General features: G+C 51.8%; 2 protein-coding genes across 2 annotated transcripts in view; one reads left to right on the top strand and one right to left on the bottom strand.

Annotated features, from left to right (window-relative positions):
• LOC140680256 (uncharacterized) overlaps window positions 1–20,254 on the top strand; it is a 1,118,524-nt gene that overhangs the window by 475,854 nt on the left and 622,416 nt on the right. Inside the window, exon 12 of the mRNA XM_072919758.1 lies at window positions 14,910–15,296. Within this exon, the coding sequence (XP_072775859.1) occupies window positions 14,910–15,296 (387 nt within the window). The remainder of the gene's footprint in view (window positions 1–14,909; window positions 15,297–20,254) is intronic.
• The window catches only part of LOC140680875 (uncharacterized), a 490,116-nt gene that overhangs the window by 423,912 nt on the left and 45,950 nt on the right, over window positions 1–20,254 (bottom strand). The window lies entirely within an intron of this gene.

The raw sequence follows: 20,254 nt of genomic DNA, 5'->3' as shown, positions 1-20,254 counted from the left end.
GTGATAAACGGAATGGCCTGCAGGCAATTCCCGGGAGTTTTTGGTGCATTAAGAGGCTGGCACCTGGTATGAGTACTATTACAATGCAGAGTTTGTGAGAAGGGCTAGTATTGCTGTTCCATGCCCCAAGTGTAAATTGAAGGCTCCTAATCAAGCCAATTCAGAACCTGAGATCTTAAAGCTTATGTAAATGATCGCATCTGATACCTGCGACCTGAAAAGTCTGTGTGTGAGAAAAACTGAAAAAAGACCATGAGGCTTGGGTAGAAACAAAATAGTATAAGCAATAAAAACTAACCAAAGCAAAGAGGTTCCCAGAAAGCCTCCAATAAGGGCAGCTCAGAAAACTAAAGGATTTATAACACCTTATTGCAACCAATGCTGTTTTAAGACAGGAAAGCAAATAAGGTGAGGTCTTGTATGCTAATATGTTTTTTCACCTCCAAGAATCACCCAAAATGTCAGAGTCACTGGGTTCAGAGTTCCTTCTGACCCACTGGTGTTAGCTCTTAAAAAAAAAAAAACAAAAAACAGAGCAAAGAGAAAGCAAATCAAATCCATTGCTCAGCATGCAGTGTAAGACCTGTGCAGGTGAGGGCTGCGAGGGGCCGGGACCCGCCCCCGCCGGGATTCGGGCAGCTCTGGGTGAAATTCCCGAATTTTTGTGCGCAATTCCGGCGGGTATGGTCGAAATTTTCGTTTGTAAACTAGGATTTTCTTTCTCCTGCAATCTGTGGTTTTGCAATCTTTCCCCGGCTGCAGCTTGTGGTCTTTTAAACCTTTAAGAACCTTTTTGTACGACCACAACTTATTAATGTATATTTTACATAATCACTAATTATTCCATAACATATAACAATAGGGCTGCAGAGATCCCCCTGCAGGTTCATAGGTGTGAAAAACACCAATCACTTGGTTTTTAAAATTTTAAAAGTTTGATAATTTTAAAATGGTTATAAAAATAATAGCGTAATAAAGTTTAGAGTTAGGACAATTACAAGACAATAAAAAGCAAAGAATTACGGACGTCCGGATGCTCTTGGACACTAAGTCAGGAAAGCATGACTTGTGAACAAAGGAATCACCCTTAAACCAATACACTTGTTGCATATTCATACATCCTTCATGGTTATGCATACATTCTATTCTAAACAAGAAACTCTGTCTGTTGTACTTCAGCTGTTTCCTTTAATCCCCTGGCGTCTTGGAGTCTGAGCAAGGCCTGAAGAAATTAGCTTCTTCTGATAAGAAGCCATAAATTCCTCTCCTATGGAAGATTGAGGTGTTCCTCGAAGCGAGTATCTCATTCCTAAAAAGAAAACTCCCCCCACATACATAGTCTCTATTTTAATATTATGTTGTAACCTAAAACTACACTTAACACAATATGTAAGAGAATTAATACAGCATAACTTTCTAACATGACACATATAATATTCATTGTAACACTTGCAAAAAGCCAATCATAAATATACATTTGTCACAATCCCTCCTCTTATTCTTTATAAATTATTTGGCTTGAGCAATATTTCTTATCCTCTTGCATTCTTTGGACTCTGTTGGTAATCAAATAAAACATGGGATTAAACAAAGAAGAAATATCAAAACACTTGTAACACATAAAAGGAAGAATCCTAATTTCTTCCACCATCCCATTCTCAATACATTACCCCACCTGTTAGTTTTTAACATTGTTTTCCCTTTGGTTTTTTTTGGATGATACCAGGGTAATATTTTTTTTCTGATATCCTTTGTTTTTTCCAGGATGACGCCCTCATTGCCATCTATTTTCAACAATCTGTACACCCCCTTCTTTAGCCAATAAATAGCGTAAAGCCAACCTATTTTAATACACTGCAGTTATAGTTTGGTTTGCTGACTCAATATTAATTCCAGTGCCTGAGCAGCTTTGTTTGTTATCTCCTCTATAACTGCTTGGAGTCCTATAATACGATGCAGTATATAATTTGGGGTTAATACAGAGCTAGACTGCTGTGCTGGTTTCACCTTTTTGTTTACTAATTGCTTTTTTACTGAATCTTGGACTATATGTCTAAGATCAAATGTAAAACAAATCCATCTCTCTCCTTTTGGACATTCCATGCCCCAAGTATTACTACTTTTCCCTAAGTTCCTTGTAATCCAATATTTTCCCCATTTTGCCTGCAGGTACTCAGTTTGGGTGGGTCTGTGGCTGTTGACATGGGTGTGTGTAACAAAAAGGAACTTTGGTTCCTTTCTGTGTAATACTTTCTGTAGCATTTGGGACACGATCTTGCTGGTATCTCAGACGGGAAAAGACAACAAATGAGAGAGAGAAACAGGAATGACAGAGGTCTGGCATGGCTTATACCCCCACCTCCCCTGCCTGTGGGGTTGCTTCCCACAGCAGTTACGTATGATCTTCTCGGTGGTGAGTACAGTGCTCAGTCCAGGCTTGCCCTCTGTTTCCCTTGTCACTCCTTTTTACTCATTTTTTTAGGCAAGTCCTTTTCAACACTCCTTAACTGTGGTTTCCCACTGTTCCTCAGGTATTTCTCACTCAACAGGCACTAATAATCCATCCACAAAACAAAGTTATTACTTCAGTTGTTTTGGGTTCTATCTGTATAGGGAATTGATTCAGTACTCGATACCTCTTGCAACAAGAACATAGATTTTGTGAGCTACAACACCAATTATTCCCATAATTTGAACATTCACTTGTAACCCAGCTAGTGTGTCCAGTATTGGGATGAATCAAATAAAGTATACAGTACAGTACTGATGGCAATTTCCCTTCTTCCCTGTACAAGCCACAGGCTGAGGCCAGGCTATAAGAACTCTTTGACTGAAACACTCCCGATCCTCCTGTTTGAAGTGGCAGTGTTCCTCTGCCAAGGAGGTGTCGGAGGCGTCTCAGGGTTTATTCAGGCAGGGCTTAGAACCAGTGATGCAAGCTTTGCCTTATTTCTCAGTGAGGTGTTATTCTTTGTACCTGCCTTGGATCATTTGGGTCTTCCCAAACCATTACCACCCAGTCCTGGTTGGAATTCAATTTGGTATCACCCGGTTTAGATGTGATAGTCCATTCCTCAAGTTTCCTCACAAGTCCTTTGGTTTTGCTGGCATGAATTCACCCTCTTTCCATGGTTTGGATTGCTGCTTTAATGGTACCTGGAAAGGATTTCTTAATAGCACAGTGTTAAAAGAAAAACAATACTGCATTAACTTTTACCATTAGTTTTCTTTAAAATTTTCTGAGTTTAACTAAACTCTTTTTCTACAGCCACTTCTTCTTCTTCTTGTATCCAGCTGTGTTAATAGCTGCAGAGACCAATTCTTCTTCCTGTGAGCTATAATTAGTTAAATAAAAAAGACCAGGCCAATTTTAACATGAGATGTATCACATCTCTTGCCTTTTACTTTTTGGGTAACATTTAACTGTTTTAGTCTTACAGACTTTAAGTCTTCAGAACAAAAGCCTCCTCTTCTTAACAACAGCAATCAGAAAGAAAAAAGAAATCTTGCTTAAGACAATAAACCACTTTGTGAGAGTCACAATCTCTGCCTTGATCTTCTCTCTACTGGTGGTCCTGTTCACAGCCTTGGGTTTAACTCTGTCCTTCCCCACTTCCCCCCCTCCTTGTTGTCACTCTGCCTAGCAGGAATGGGGGAGAACTTACAGATAGCTGTGGCTGAGGGGACCTTGGGGGTGTATTTCGCTCTCCCCTTCGCTCTCTTTCTCTCTCTCTCTCCCTTTCTCTCTCTTTCTCTTTCTTTTTCTCTCTTCACATTTCAGCAGCCACATTCACATATCAGTCCACTTTCTAACATTAATTCTACATCCTGGAGAGGTGAGTCTGCCAATCACCTCTCCCCCCTTTTTCAACTTCCTTACAAAGTAAATTACTTTTGTTATGCGTGTTCTGCAGGCCTGTAATTCACAGCACCCTCCACCAAGGCTACCAGCCACTCACAGCTGACAGTGCAAAAATAAAGACTTGGTTTGCTATCACAATTTTTCCATTCACAAGCTTGAAAAGGTTGCAGGAACAAAGTAAACAACAACTTACTTCCAAAGTGACCCTGCCTGCACCAAAACAAATTTAAGGCAATGCTAGTTAGTGCAATGCAATTTGCAACGAAGCCAAGGTTTGATTTGGGAAGGCCATCTGAGGACACAGAGCATGAGTTTTACAAATCTGTATTTTGAAGAGGGAATGGACAAAATATGAATAGAGTTGAGGGCAGGGGGAGGACAGCAAGTGAGGAATTTTTCTCTGCAATACTCTCTTTTTGACTGCCAGGAAACACTCTAACACTCTCTCCAAGGAGATAAAGAAAAGCTCATAAAAAACAATCTACATTACATATACTACCATTCATCTACATTTACTCACTTTTATTTTTCACTAACTCTCACATACAACAAGAAGATACTTTTTACTTTCAAACAGTCTACATTACTTATCTACACCCTGAGTGCTGTTGGAATGTTAATCCCTCAGCCCAGCAGGTTTGAATCCTGGATGCTCTTGGGCACTCTTATCCCTCAATCCGGCACTCCACGGGGTTCCTCTTCTTCCTAAGATCCAGTCCCAGTTTCTCTGGGAGGGATTCTCTCTTTTTTATCACTCGCTTGGTCTCTTTACTGGCCGTTTTTCACATGAAAAAGACGAAAAGCAGCATGAGAGACTACAGCAATCACTTGGCAAGTCTGGGATACCCAGCAGCTTCTGTCACACACATTCATTCCCCCCTTATCCGCCCCATCCCAACAAATACTCACCTATCCTTTGTCCTTGGGTCTTGGTTCTTCGTGTACACTTTAGTCTTGGGGCTAATTACTGTGGTTTTAGGGAATCCTTTCCCTTTTCTTTGTTTTATTGTCTCCTTTTGCCCATAGATCATAACCTGTGTCTGGTCACACACCAGGGGAACAGAGCGAGGCTGCCTAAATAGGGCAGGACCCATCTTCCTCACCCTGACTCTCCAAGGCCCGGCAGAGAGGTGTTAGAAACCATCCTTTGCTACCATAATTGTGAAAAACGCCAATCACTTGGCTGTTAAATTTTTAATAATAATAACATGGTTATTAAAATAGTAATACAATTAGAGTAATAAAAATTTAGAGTTAGGACATTACAAGACAATAAAAAGCAAAGAATTAAGGATGTCCAGATGCTCTGGGGCACTTAAGCCACAACAAGCATACCTTGTGAACAAAGGAATCACCCCTAAAACTACACTATTGCATATTCATATATCCTTCATGGTTATGCATACATTCTATTTAAAACAAGAAACTCTGTCTGTTATATGCCAACTATTTCCTTTAATCCCCATGGCGTCTTCGAGTCTGAGCAAGGCCTGAAGAAATTAGATTCTTCTGACAAGAAAACCATAAATTCCTCTTCTTTGGAAGGTTTGGGTGTTCTGTGATGGTTATGTCAAAGCGAGTATGTCATTCCTTAAAAGAAAACCCAGATACATAGTTTCTATTTTAACTACTAAAGCTTCAATTTAACTACACAACTACATTTACAGTACTATTAAAATGTTAATACAGCACTACTATTCAAACTAACATATGTGCATTTTTCACCTTGGGCGTCTGGTGGAGTATCCCCGGAAAGTGCCCATCTCTGCAGGGAGCCACGTGTTTTCAATTGTAAATTAGGTCTTTCTTTCTCTGTCATCTGTGGTTTCCAGTCTTTCCCGGCTGGGTCTTCAGGTCTTTTAAAACTTTAAGAATCTTTTTCTACAAGCACAACTGACTTCATGTATATTTTACATAATCACGAATTATTCCATAATTTATATTACAATCGGGCTGCACAGATCCCCCTGCAGCTCCGTGGGGATGCAGAGATCCCCCTGCAGGTCCGTGGGGATGCAGAGATCCCCCTGCAGCCCCTGGAGGAGCCAGGCTGGAGCTCGGGGATGCCTGAGAGGAGGCTGTGACCCCGTGGGCAGAGGGGCCCCGCTGGAGCAGCCTGGCCTGGCAGGACCGAGCCCGTGGCACAGTGACCCACGCTGCAGCACTTGGAGGGGGCTGTGCCCCAGGGCATGGACTCGGCTCGGAGAAGTTCCTGGAGAAGTCTCGGCTGGGAGAGAGCGCAGGGTGCAGCAGGGAACGACTCCTGTCCCTGAGCAGAGGGAGAAGCCGCGGGGGATGAGCTGAGCATGGCCCCATTCCCTGTCTCCTGCCCTGCCGGGGGAGGAGGTGCAGCTGGGAGCAGGGAGGCGTGGGGAAAGCTGCATTTAAGGCTCTGCACTGACTTCTCCTTATCCTGCTCTGAGTCTTTGGAGTTTTCTGCCAGAAATCTCTCCCCTCCCCCGCTCACCCACAGGGCTTTGGGCAGGTTTCCCTTTTCGGGGGAAATCAAAGCCAAGCAGCGATGCACTAATGAGGGGCAGGAGAAGGGAGGCTCCCGGGCTTCCCGCAGAGCCGGAGGCACGGAAGGCGCAGGGCCGGGAAAGCCGTGGCGGGAGGTGCGGAGAAGTTTGTTTGTGTGGGCAGCTCAATCCCGCCTCGGGCCCGGGCCCGTCCCGGGGCTGTTGCTCATCTCCGGCTTTGCCCTCACGCAGCGCGGGGGGCCCTGAGAGCGCGGGGCGAGTCTGGGCCGTGCGCAGAGCCCGCCCCGAGCTCGCTGCCATTGGCCGCTGGTGCCGTCAGTCGCGGTTGCGGCGCGCTGATTGGTGGGAGCGGGGCGCAGCACGGCCCCGGCGGCGGGCTGAGGGCGGCCGTGGGCGGGCAGCGGCGCCATTGGCGCCAGGAGCGTCTGTGCGGGCCCGGGAGCGGCGGCAGCGGCCGGAGCGCGGTGAGGCGGCGTCGGCGGAGCTCGGAGGCGGCCCCGGCGCAGGTGGGAGCCGCGCTGGGTTCTGCGGGGGCTCGGGGCTGGCTGCGGGCGGAGGGGGCGGCAGGGGGCTGCGGCGGGTCGGTGGTGCCGTGTCCGGCCCGTGCTGGCCCCGGGCTGAGGGCGCGGCGGGAGCGGCTGCCCGCGGTCTCCTTCCCGCCGGGGCCTGGGCAGGAGCCGCTGCCGGAGCAGCGCTGGCTCGGCCCGGCTGCTGTGGGTAGGACCGAGGGGGCTGCCCCGCGGCCGGGAGCGTGCGGGGAAATTCCCGTCGCCGGAGGTTTCTGTGGCCGGAGGAGAGCGAGGAGTCCTGTAAAAGCGACTTTATTGCCGAGCAGGGGGAGAGGCCGTGGGGCATTTGCCGTGCCCTCTCTGCCATGGTTGTAGTCCGCAGCCTCCTTTTTATCCTCATTTTCCCGGCCGCATCTCCCTCTGCCTTTGCCCACGGGCTGAGGTCCTTGGAAGGTTCAGACTTCCCGATGCGCCTGCTGCCTGTCCTCGTTAATATGCACCCTCCTTTTGTATACCAGCCGATATTCATGGCTCTGTTAAGTCTTTGTTCTCCTGGAAGTTCGGGAATTTTGCGGGACTTTGAGAAATTGTGTGGCTCAATTTTTGACATTTATTGGAACTGATGGTTTCCCCCCTTACTTCCTTATCTACAAGTCCCTGGCCCTGTCTCCAGGCAGATTCACTCCTTGACTCTGTTTTGTTCTTCCCGGGTCCTCTTTGGTTTTGGGATTATTCTCGGTGCCCTCATTCCCTGTCCTTTTGTAGCCGTTTGTGGATCAGGAGGCCTGGCTGCCACCTGCATCCCCTGGCTCAGCTGCTGGATGAGCTGCACTGCCAAGGTGTGGAGCATGGTAAAAAGATGAGAGTTGCTGCAGCACAGAAGAGGAGAAGCAGCATTTGTTTAACCCCTGGTCTGCCCGGGAGCCACGAAAGCATGTCCCATTCCCATCCTTTCCGTGTTTGGACCAACACATAAACTGTTCACCTATTTCTTTTTTTATCTTTTTCACCACTTTACCTTTGTCATCTCTTTGCCAACAGCAGTTTGGGCCATTTAGTTCTCCACACACTCCTCCTTTTTCTGCTAACAGATAATCTGATCCCATCCCCATGTGAAATGTTGTGTTCCTCTTTCAGTGGATTGGTCGGCAGGAAGGTCAGGAGCTGGAGCTGTCTGGTTGCTTCTTCTTTTGAGGACAGCTTTTAAGCTAATGATGCCATTGAAATGATAAATGGGTTCTCTGCTTCCTGATATGAATTGGTTTGGGTTCCCAGGGGCTGGTCCGTGGTGTTGTAGGATTTGTTCTGGTGGCCCTTCATCTTTTCCCCATTTCTGGGTGCTCCCTCAGGCTGAGGCTGCATCAATGACTGCATTTTTCTAAATACATCATCAAATACTTGAATTCCAACTAATTTCCCTGGACTTGTTCTAGCAAAAACCCCAGTGCTCTGATACACCCTGTACAGCACAGACAGTGGCAGCAGATGTTGGAGTGGGCAGAGGGATTAACACCCCCCCCTTATTTTAGTGAAGTTTTCACAACATTCTCCATTTGCTGTTTCCCTTTGCAGCTTCAGCCATTTCTGTTTCAGAGTCAGATCCTCACCATGGGCTCTGCCTTCAGCCATGCAGATTCCATTTGTGCAAGCTTGGGGTGAGGGGCAGAGGGAATCAGCCAATCCCTGCCCCAGGCCAGAAGAGCCAGGTACATTGTCCCCACTCTGCCCCAGTAGTGTTAATTTGCATTTCTAAAGCTCCTCCTGGGTGCCTGGAATGCAGCTTCTCTTCCAGAGCAGCTTCAGCAGCCTCACATGTGCCCCCCTACAACCTGCTGCTTTTTCTTTTTTTTTTTTCAAATCTTCTATTTATTTTCTTTTCCTTCAAATCTTCTATTTATGAGTTAAAGCTTTACAAAATGTTGCCTAAAGGTGAACGTCGAAAAACCCAGACCAAAATTTTTCTATCTCTAAGAGCCACACACAAACATACACAAAAAATTTCCAAGTCAATTAAATTTTTTCTACTTCTCCTCTAAGTAAAATCTCATTCTCTCATCCCTTACCCAAACCTAACACGCAATATAGAAGTAGGAGTAATTTAAAAATAGTCTAATGCTCTAAACTTAGCACTGAAACTGCAGGAAAAAGAAAAACTCCAACAATGTTTATTGTTAGAGTAAAGGCATTTCTTGATTCTGGCCAGGATGTGCAACAGAAATCATTCCATCCCCACATAGCCCGGGTGTGCAGAGAAAATCGTTCCATGACACCTAAAGTATCAGTAAAATATATCGGAGTATATAATAAATAAAATACTATCGGAGTAAAAGCTCCGTGGCTTTTACGAGATATTTCCCAAACTTGATACAGTCTGAACCAGTCTAAATCCACTGCTTTTATGTTCCAAAGTTTCAAGTTGTGCAGTTTTTAGTATTTGGTTTCCTATTGGACCCGGATTTCTTTGCTTCTGCTCTTAATGAGGTGGGAAGTGCTGATTTCCTTCTCAGCCTTTTGCAGACCAGGTGTCTGCAGCCCTGGCAGTGTCTGGGGTAGGTGTTGGTTGCTGTTTGCTGCTGGGGTTGATGTTTTGCTGCTGGGCGTTATCTTTGTGGGTATCTTTTGGGCCATTCCCAGTGTGTTGAGGTGTTAAACTCATCTTCATTGAGTGGTGCAACATCCCTTAACAAAACCTTTAACATTTCTTTCCCCAGGGCCAAGGCAAAGCAAGCCTGAGTAGAGAAATCAAAGGTTAACAATGTTAAAGTCTATGAGCTGGTGTATTTTCCATCAATGCCAAGGCAGGCAGGGCAGTGTGTGAGTGTAAGTGAGAGCCAGAGTGGAATTGTCCCGTGCTCTTGCCCAGCAGCTGTGGCAGGGCAGGCCCAGAGAGCGCTGAAGCTGCAGCAGTGGCAGCAAGGGCTGTCCCCGGTGGCTGGAGCTGCCAAAGGAGGGTGGCCAGGCCGAGGATTTCAGCAGAGGATGTGTGGGCAGGCCCAGGGCCTTGCCCCGCTGTGGAGCCCTGGCTGCTGCTGCGCTGCCTTCAGTGCAGCTCAGTGGGGGCCTCCCATCCTCCTGCTGCAGGCGGGAAGTGCAAATCTCCGGGGCTGCAGAGACCTGGAGCCGAGGCTGAGGGGTCCCCCCGTGCTCAGCTGTGCTGGCGGCTGTTTCTGGCCTCGGGGCCACTTGGCACGGGCCACGCCACTTGGCCACCAGTGGTGCTGCTCTGCACTCCTTAGGCAGGAGCCTATGTCCTGCTGGGATGTTGGCAACAGCAAAGTGCCAAGGCAGGCTCTGTGCCAGCCCAGCTTCCTGGGGGAGAGATTGCACCAGAGACAGGATTCTGGCCACAGACTGCTTTAACTGTGCATCCCTTATCTCCACCCTGCACTAGGTGGAGAATTCCCAGGGTAAGGAATTCCCGAGATCAATTGCAAGGAGACATGATTGAGTATCTGCCCTGGGTCTGGCTCTTCTTCTTGCCCAAGCCAATGGCAAAAGCCGTACCCATGGCATCTTGGTTTCTGTCCCCAGCTTCCAAAGGTGTTTCTTTCCATCCCCTTTCATTCTTTGCACCCAGCCTGAGCTCTGGGGGTACCAGGGGTTCTGGAGGTCCCATTGTATTCCTAAAGCTGCCATAACCCCCTGGAGGATCTTTTCTGTAAAATGAGTTCTGCTGTCTTAGTCTCTTTCATGTTCAATGCCTTTTATTGGAATGATTTCTTTTAGAAATATCTTTAAAAGTGATCCAGTGGCTGCTGAGCAATCAGAATTGCTTTTGCCCCCCTGTTAGGTGAGATGGTGTCACCAGAAGATATTGAAGCCTTCCTGCTCAGGGCATGTCAGTTCCAGGCTCTTACAAGCACACACAGCTGTGCTGGTTGAGCTGACCATGGGGGGTAACCTGGGCTTTGTCTGATTCCCTTTCCTCAATAACAGCGTGTCTTGGAACTCTTTTCCCTTCTGCTGCCCTTGAAGAGCCATCCCCAAAGACATTTTCTGCCTCAGGCCAGGCAATGTCTCCTGAATCTCCCCGAGGCTGGGTCTGGAGCTGTGTCACTTGAATGCAGTGCTGGGTTTCTTCCCAGCCCCTCTGGGGGCTGTTCAAACAGGAGGCTGGGTTAAACCCTTCCCCTGTCCTCAGTTCTGAATCCTCCTGTGCCACTGAACAAGTTTCACACTGTAATAACCGAGCGCTGCTCATCCATTGCGAGGCTCTTTCGGTTATCAAAGCTTGAACTTGATGGCAGACTGGAACAGTTGGAGATCCTGTTGTCATCAGGTTTTGGGCCTCGGTTCCCGTTGAAGCTGTGGCTGCACAATTCTGCAGGCAATGAGGCCACTGTGGCCACTGGGTGAAACTTGTTGGCCCAAAAATTCTTTTGTCATGGCCCTGTTGAACATTCACCTACAATTCCAATTTCTTTTCTGAGTCTGGAAGAGCCACAGCTGAGGCATCAATATTTTTGGTTGTTCATTTTCTCAGGTTTTGCTCTCTTTCTCCTGTCCATACCACAGCATGGAGGCTGTCTGGGGTTAAAAAGTCCAGACATTTGACAAAAGGTACAGCAGCAATAACCTCTGTATCACCTTTTACAATATTACAATGCCATCATCAAATTCCTTCCTAGATAATTACAATCACAGTAGGAAGAGAAAAAAATTAGTTTAGTTCAAATTAACCTCCCACAGCTCCTAAATGAACAAATGACACCAGCTCAGCTTTCCCGTTTATTCCCTTAACAATGAAAACACTCCTTTACAATGTTCCCCCCTGGGGTGTAAGATTCAGAGTGGATGGAGAGGCCCCTGTGTCCATCAGGAGAGGCCTCCTCTGGATGCAGAGCCAGCCTGGATGTTCTCCAGGGCTGCAGTGTGGTGGGTCCCCGGTGGGATGGGAGCTCAGAGAGCCCTGACAATCCATGTCCATGCAGGGGTGGACTCGCTCCTCCTGAGGGTGCTGCTGTCTGTGCTTGCAGTGTCCTTGTGGGCTGCAGCTGGAGCCCTGACTCCTTCCCAGGGGCTGTTTGGGTGGGCTCTGCCCTGGCCAGGAGGGCAATGCCTCTGCCAGGTGCTTGTGGCCGAGGCCGTCCCCTGGGTGCTGGGGCCCCCTTGGACCCTGGGGTTGGTCCCTCAGGGGCTGTGGGAACTCTGCCATGGCCTTTGCCTTCAGCTTGGCCTTTTGCTCATCCCTCCTTGCCTTCAGCTGCTGTGCCTTTGTGCCCAAGTGCTGCAGGGCCTTCTTCTGCCACTCCTGCAGCCCCGGTCACTGCCTGTGGGTGCTCATCCTCTGGGAGCTGCTGAGCTTTCTGCAAAGTCTTTCCTTTCTGCAGGGACCCAAACCAAATCCTTAACACAAAATCCTGAACCTTCCATGTGCACTCTGTATTTCCCAGAGGTTGCTTTGTTTTGCTCCTTGTGCTCAGGGTCCCCTGCACAGCCCGTGTGGCAGAGCCGGTGCCTGTCCTGCCGCAGTGTCCAAAGGCGGCCCCCCCGGCGGGCAGGGCCGGCAGCTCCCCGGGGCCGGGCAGCGGCCGGGGCGTCCCGCAGCCTCCTGGGGGCCGGGGGCCACTGCCGGCCCTGCCCGGGGCTGGTGGGGTCAGGCAGCGCCCGGCGCTGAGCCCCGGCTGCCCCACAGCCCCGGCCCGGCCCCGCAGCTCCCCACAGGCCCCCAGCCCTGCTCCCGGTCCCGCACCTCTGCGCCCGCTGCTGCCGCTGCCCACCACAGAGAAACCCCTGACATCCTGACCTCCTGCTTTTCCTCTCCTGGAAACTGGGAATTCAAAGTATCAGCTGGCAAATTGTCAGGATAAGACCCTGCTGAAAAACATCCCAATCCTGAGTATTTTTCTCTTCCACCTCTTTGCCATCATCCTTTTTCTTACATAGATTCCTCCTGCTCCTTCTTGCCTGAACCATATTGCTGCACACTCCCCTTCACCCGATCCCTTCCCAGCACACCAACACCATCCATCCCCTGTTGTCCAAATCCCTTCTCCCCTTCCCTTATTGCCCCCTGGGTGTCCATGTCCTTAATTACCTCTGGGGGAATGTGCAAACTACCTCAGCATTCTCCCAAGGGACCCTTCAGAGACATTTTGGGATCATCATCCCTTTGGGCAGGAGCCCTCCCTGGCTTTCCCTTTTCTCCCCTCCATGGGTGCCCTGCCATGTTCACTCCCCGAAGATCCCAGGGCACTCACTGATGAGATTTTCAGTGCTCTCTCCCTGCTGACTCTTCACAGACCCCCCTGATGTGTCACTCGTCTTTCTCCTGGTCACTCCCGGGTCCCCAATCAATGCCCGTTGCCGCCGCCAGCCAAGGGAGCCGATCACCCAAAGTGGGTGAGGCACCTTCAGCTGCACTCCCTGCCCCAGGGTGTGCGGAAAAATTGACATCACCAGAGGATTCTGTCCACAAAGCAGACAGAGGAGTCCTGTGAAACTAATTTCATTCCTAAAAATGAGAGCGGCCATGGGACATTCCCCATGGGATCTCTCCAATTGTTGGAGGACACAGCCTCCTTTTCATCCTAATTCTCCTGGCCACATCTCCCTCTGCTTTCCCCACTGGCTGAAGTACATGACAGCTACAGACTTCCCAATCCACCTACTACATACTCCCTTAATATGCTCCCTGCTTTTATATAGCAAATGATATTCATGGCTCTGTTAAGTCTTTGTTGTTCTTCTGGAAGTTCATGAATTGAGCAGGACCTTGGCTGAGCAGCAGTCTGTGTCATCAATTAATAACATTTTCTGAAACCAAGGCTTCTCCTGTCACTTACTTACATGACAGTTGCTTGACCCTATCTCCGAGCAGATTCAGAGCACCTGTTTGCAAAGACACTTTGCTCTTGTTCCTTTCATGGGGGTCCCCCGTTTGTGGGACATCCCCCCTGGAGCAGGGTGTCCCCTCTTTGCTGCAGCCACAGCCCTCAGGCAGAGCTCAGCCAATCAGAGCCCGCGGCGCTGATGACTCACCAGTTGCCAGGCAGACTCCCCGCGTTCCCCACCTGGACCCCACCTGCGCCCCCCCCTCGGCCCCATCGCCCCCGCGAGGGGAATTTGGGGAGGTGGGAGTGGGGCAGCGCCAAGGCCGGGCCCCCCCGCGCTGTCCTAGCGGGAGCGGCTGCAGTGGGGACCGAGTGCGGGCGGGAGCGGCCGAGAGCCCAGCGCTGCCCCAGCCCGACCTGCCCCAGCTCCATCCCTGCCCCTCGGCTGGGATGCTGTGGGTCTGGGGGGAAGAGGGAGCCGGCAGTGGGTGCTGGGCCTGGGGGCAGGAGGAGAAGGGAAGGAGAAGCAGGCTTGAGGAACAGAATGGTCAAACAATGCAGGTGGCAGGAGAAAGTGGGATTGTGCAAGAGAAGGAGGAATAGCAGGAGGAAGAGGAGTGTGAGGAAGAGGAGAGACACAGGAGGAGGATGAGGAGCAGAAAGAGGAAGCAGCAGAAGGTTCCACCCCTCCCTGTATCTGCAGCCTCCCCTCAGCCCCAGGATCGTTTCTCCCCCCACATGCAGCAGGTGACTGTGGAGGGGGATCCAGGATTTTCACGGGGTGAATCTTGGTGTTTCTGAGCTTTCTTGGGCTAAATGTTGGTGCTTTGGTTTATGTGGCAGCTGAATCTTTATGTTTTGGAGGAGGTTTTTGCTGACTTGTGATGTTTGGGGAGTTTTTGATCTGTGTCTTGAAATTTGTGGGATTTTTGGGCTAAATCTTGGTGTTTTGGAGGTTCTTACAGACACAAGATTCCAAATGACTTCCTGAGATGAACTTGGGCAAGGAGGAACCTCCAGTCCAAGGTGCTCTCGTCTTGTTTTTTTCCCCAAACCAGGATTTTTCATTCCCTGGGCGTGTCTGGATGGAGGAGGAGGAAAAGCCCCGGAGATGCTGCAGGAGGAGGAGCTGCAAACCCAGCCCAGGGAGCTGCAGGGAGGAAAGAGCCCCCCTGAGCCAGGAAGGCGGGCGGAGATCCAGCCAGAGCTCGGAGCTGGTGGAGAAGCCTCATGGCAGGGAGAAGCCCCACAAGTGCTTGCAATGTGGGAAGGGTTTCAGTCGGAGCTCTAACCTGATCGTGCACCAGAGGATCCACACTGGGGAACGGCCCTACGAGTGTGGGGAGTGTGGGAAGAGGTTTCGGACCGGCTCCCATCTCCTCGTACATGAGCGGAGTCACACAGAGGAGAGGCCCTTCCGCTGCCCCGACTGCGGGAAGGGCTTCAAGCACAACTCCCACCTCACCGTGCACCGGCGCATCCACACCGGGGAGAGGCCCTACAAGTGTGGGAAGTGTGGGAAGCATTTCAGAGACAAGTCTGGCCTGATGGCACACCTGGTGATCCACACTGGGGAACGGCCCTATGAGTGCTTGGAATGTGGGAAGAGCTTTGGGCGGAGCTCACACCTGAGAACACACCAGCGCATCCACACTGGGGAGAGGCCCTACGAGTGTCCCCAGTGTGGGAAGAGGTTTCAGACCAGCTCTGATGTCCTCAAACATGAGCGGATTCACACAGAGGAGAGGCCCTTCCTCTGCCCCGACTGTGGGAAGGGCTTCAACCAAAACTCCCACCTCACCAGGCACCGTCGCATCCACACTGGGGAGAGGCCCTATGAGTGTGGGAAGTGTGGGAAGAGCTTCTCACAGAGCTCAGCCTTGACCCAGCACCAACGGAGGCACCACTAAGGGAAGCCCTGTGAGTGCCTGGAGTGAGGGAAGAGCTTGGAGTGAGGGAAGAGAGTGAGGGAAGAGCTTGGTGCGCTGCTCCAGCTCCATCCCCCATGGGAGGATCCGGGCTGGATGATCCCCAGTGACCCCCGTTGGACAGAGCCCTGGTGCCCCCGTATGGGGAATAAAACAGAGAGTAAAGCAATGGAGCTGATAAAGGGGCCCGATATCTGAGGCCTGACTGAGCAGAAACTGTGGGAGACACAGACACAGTTTAAGTCTCCCTGGGCAAGGAGTGGCCAAGCAACGTGGTGTGAGACTTTGTGATAAAATAATGTTACCAGGTGATGCCATGTCATGAGGAATGTGTAACCAATGAGAAATTGTACCAAAAACAGAGCCCTATATAAGCACCCTACAAGTAAATCCCTGTATAAACACCTGGTACACACAATAAAATTGGCTTTGGTCTAATCTCGGATGTCCCCGTCTCTCCCTGGTGGATAACCCTGTTGTGGGTGATCCCCGTTGGGTGGGGGGAAGGTGTTGGAGGGATTTCTTTCCCTTCTCCTCGTGCTGCCGTGGTTTGGTTGGTAATAAATTCCCTCCCTGTGCCCGGGCTGGGTCTGTTGTCCCCGTGCCGCTGCTCGGGGCGGGATCTCTCCCGTTCCTTCTCTGCACTCCCGGGCCTCTCCTCAGCCAATGAGAGAATGCGGTGGACAAGAGTCAGCCAATCAGAGAGAGCGGCGCTGATGACTCACCAGTTGCCGGGCAGACCCGCAGCAGGCAGTGTTCCCCACCCGGACCCCGCCCTCCCTGCCCAGTGCCGGCCCCGCCGTGGGGTCCCCCCAAGTCCCTCCCCAGTGCCCCCATAAACTGGGCTGGGTTTAACTGGGAAGCGTTACTGGGAACACTGGGAGCAGGCGGGCAGGGGCAGAGTGACAGCAGGGCTGGGGGTACACAGGACCCCCCCAAAATCAGCGTGGGGATGGAGCGGGGGATCCCGGCTGGGCCCGAGGCCACGGGGAAGCTCTGCGGCCGCCGGCGGCTCAGGAGATCTGTGGGCAGAGAAACAGGGGTGACACCGGGCTGGGGGCCCCGGGGGGAGCACACAGACTCTGGGGGAGAGGGGACACGACCCCTTGGGAACCCCCTGACCTTGCACAGGTAGAACCCGAGCCCCAGAGCCAGGAAGACGAGGCCCAACACGAAACCCTCAGTGCCTGACAGCATCTTGCTGCAGGCGGCATCTCTGAGGGGTTCGCAGGGGTCAGGACCCCCCAAAAGCTCTCACAGGCACCCAAGCCCCTCGAAGCACCCTCCTGGTGGCTCCCAGCCCACTCAGGATCCCCTGAAACCTCCCTCTTTATCCCTTCCTCACCTCCCCAGCACCCACCAAAGCCCCTCCTGTCCCTCTCAGGATCCCACAACCCCCTTCCAGTTGCCCCCTGCTACCCCAGGACCCCCAAACCCTCTCCCAGTCCCTTCCCAGCCCCACCAGGATTCACCCAGACCCCTCCCAGTCTCCTCCCAGCACAACCAACCTCATCCCAATCTCTGCTTTTCCATCCCCAATCTCCATCCAGCTCCTCCAGGCTCACTCTAGTCCCTCCCAGTCACACCCAGTACCCCCAAACTCCCTTCCAGTGCCCACCAGGACCCCCAGAACCTCATCCCACCAGCTTCTTCTCTGCTGAATTCCTAGAGGAAGACCAGGCCCAGCTACTACCAGACCTTCAGAGAAAACTCCACCCTTCTAGAGATCACCACTTCAGCAGCATTTCATCTGCCACTCCAGGAGGAGCAGCCACCATTTTAACTGGACTACTACCAACACCCTGACTCCTCAGGGTGTCAGGTTTCTGCCTCCCTCACTAGTTTCATTTGTACTAATTGCATTTTTAAAATTATTATTTTTATTTAGTTTTTTTTCCTGGTAAAGAACTGTTATTCCCATTCCCATATCTTTGCCTGAGAGCCTTTTGTTAAATTGTGGTAATTCGGAGCTAGGGGGTTTACCTTTTCCATTTCACAGGAGGCTTTTGCCTTCCTTCACAGACTCCTGTCTTTTCAAACCTAGACATGAGCCTTGCTTTTTTTCTATCCCTTGTGTGTGTGTTGTGGGCTCGGGTCTGTCTCTAGTTCCCCTTGTGGGCAGGGGAGGCCCTTTTGGGCTTGTCGAGCCCGTTTGGGGTTCTGGGCTTGTGCCCGGAGGGTGGTGTGGTGGGCTGAAGGGCGCTGCTGAGGGGCTGCAGGTGCCCATGGCACACCGCCCTGAGAGCGCCCGGTCTGGTCTGGTCTCGGAAGCAAAGCTGGGTCGGGCCCTGCTGCTGCTGGGGGCAGCGAGGATGACGTCGAGGATGAGAACCTCTTGCTCCACCTGACCACCGGCAGGCTGAAGATGGTGGACTTTGAATTCTGACATCTCCTTTAAAGCCAGGTTCCACAGGGAATTTGCAGATGAGTCCACACACAGGGGGATGCTCCCAGATTTGGGCATTGCACAGCCTGGCCGGGAACCAAAGATTCCCCCTTTGCTGGGGCGGATGCAGCTGATCCTTCAGTTGGCTGCCAGGCTGCTTTTGGCAGGGCTGGGGGCATGGGCTGGGGTGGGTACGAAATGGGAGTGGGCTCCTGGCCCTGCCAACAGCCCCCAGCACCCACCGTGCCCCGGGTGGGGCTGGGCTGGGGCAGCCAGCCCGACACAAACAAACCCCCACGGTGGGAGCAGAGGTGGGACTGCAGAGCCTGTGCAGGGGCTGCTTTGCTTTGCAGGCAAGGAAGGGCTTGGGCTGCTCCTCTGCCCTTGTTTGCTTTGGGATCACCATGGGGGCAGTGCAGGGGAAGGGAGAAAGCCTGGGCTTCCCTCACCCATGGTGGGTTTTTCCCTGGCATGCAGGGGTTGGGCCTTCCTCAAGCCTCTGACAGAGATAAGATTTTTGACCTTTTTTCTTGTTGCCCTATTTGTCTGTAATCTATTTTCAATAATTTGTTGTTTGTTTTTTAGAGGAAAGCCTGTTCCAGGTGGGGTCCTGGCACCACAGGCGGCTGGGACAAGGGGACAGGAGCCTTCAGCTGACGGGCGGTTTCTGGTTTCTCTCCTTGCAGCCGGGCTCTGCGGGTGCTGAGGCTGCTCTGGGCTCTGCCAGGGCTCTGCTGGAGCTCAGCACCGGGCCGCAATCAGCCAAAGGAGAAATGGGGTGACCTGCAGCACAGACTTGCTTGAGCATTTCAGCAGCACAGCTCAAGTTTGCAGAGTGTACACCTCCAAGGTAAAACATGACACCCCCCAAAAAATAAACTTGTTCAATAACTTCTGAAATGAAATCAATCTGGGATGACCCCAAATGACGTTTTGCACCTTGCTCAAGCTGTAGCTCAGCCCTTCTCTGAACGCTTCTCTTCCCCACCTGCCTTTTACTCCCCAACTGCTCCCTCTTTTCCCCCAGTGAGTTCCCAGCCCATTCCAGTCTCCATCACACTGTTGCCTTCCTTGGTGCCCCTCACCATGAGGAAGGGCGAGCCCCAGGCTTAGGGACTCATCCTGTCACTGGCTGAGGAGCAGCAATGTCTCAGAGCTCCGGTGGGATTTTAGTGTCATTCAGAGCTGCTCTCCAGCCCCCAGCTCTCCTCACTGCTGAGTTCCCGCTCCCTTTTCCTTGTCCTTGCAGCAGGATGAGCTCTGTGAATCCCCTTGAGCCTCCCCACTCTTCCCAGCCCACGCACCCACCTCGGTTAGGCTGAAGCTGCAGCTTCTCTGTCTCCTGTGGCACACCAGTGCAGTCCCCTGTGCGGGGAGCCCCAGCCCCAGAGCACAGCACTCAGCAGTGCAGTCGGGGCTGGAGCAGCTGCCCGCAGCCCTGGCTTGGCTCTTTGTGGCAGGGAATGCTCCCTGTGTGCAGCTGTCCCTGCAGGATGGCCCCAGGGCAGAGCCCAGCCGGGCTCCCCCTGCAGCCCCTGAAGCTTGGGGCAGGCAGTGGTCCCAGAGCTGAGGTTCACGGGGAGCACCCGGAGCTGTGCCTCGCACTCTGTTGCCGTGTCACAGTCTCATGTCCAGGGGCAGCTCCAGGGCCTTCTTCCTCTTCCTCCACCCAGGCCAGCTTGGGCACTCTCGGGGGTCTCTGCTCCATGTCAGTGACTGGATTTGTGGCTACTTGCAGGAGAGATGCCTCAGAAAACTCCGAGTCAGCAAGTCCTGCTTTCGTGCCTGAAAGGCACCTTCAAGAGAGAAGCCTCAGGAAGGCTCAGGACAGCAAGTCCTGCGCTCTGGTCTCGAGGGCTCCTGCCACAAGGACAGGAGACTCCTGTCAAGGATTGTGCTCTGGCCTCAAGGGCACCGGCAGCAGGGATGGGAGATGCCTCCAGGGCACCAAGTCCCACACTCTGCCCTCGAGGGCACCTGCAGAAGAGAAGCCTTGGGAAGGCCACGGGTCAGCAAGTCCTGTGGTCTGGCCTCGAGGTCAGCTGCAGGAATAACACCTCAGAAAAGCTCCGGGTCAGACACAAACGAGTGCGCTGTGCGGGGGCTCCTCACAGCACTGCTCTGTCCCGTCCTGTCCTTGTTGCATGCACCGAGCACTGTGGCATGGTCCTGTCACCACCAACTCATATGTCAGCACATGTCACAAAGGGCCCTTGGACACCCGGCTCCGTTCCATTCCACGGTGACCATGCTGCACCGTGTCACAAAGGGCCCTTGCACGCACTGCCACCTGCCCTGGGGCCACCGCCAGCCCCC

Source organism: Taeniopygia guttata, chromosome 30 (genome assembly GCF_048771995.1).
Source record: "Taeniopygia guttata chromosome 30, bTaeGut7.mat, whole genome shotgun sequence".
NCBI lineage: Eukaryota > Metazoa > Chordata > Aves > Passeriformes > Estrildidae > Taeniopygia > Taeniopygia guttata.
Note: the sequence above shows the minus strand (reverse complement) of the source record. Positions and strands in the feature narration are given on the sequence as shown.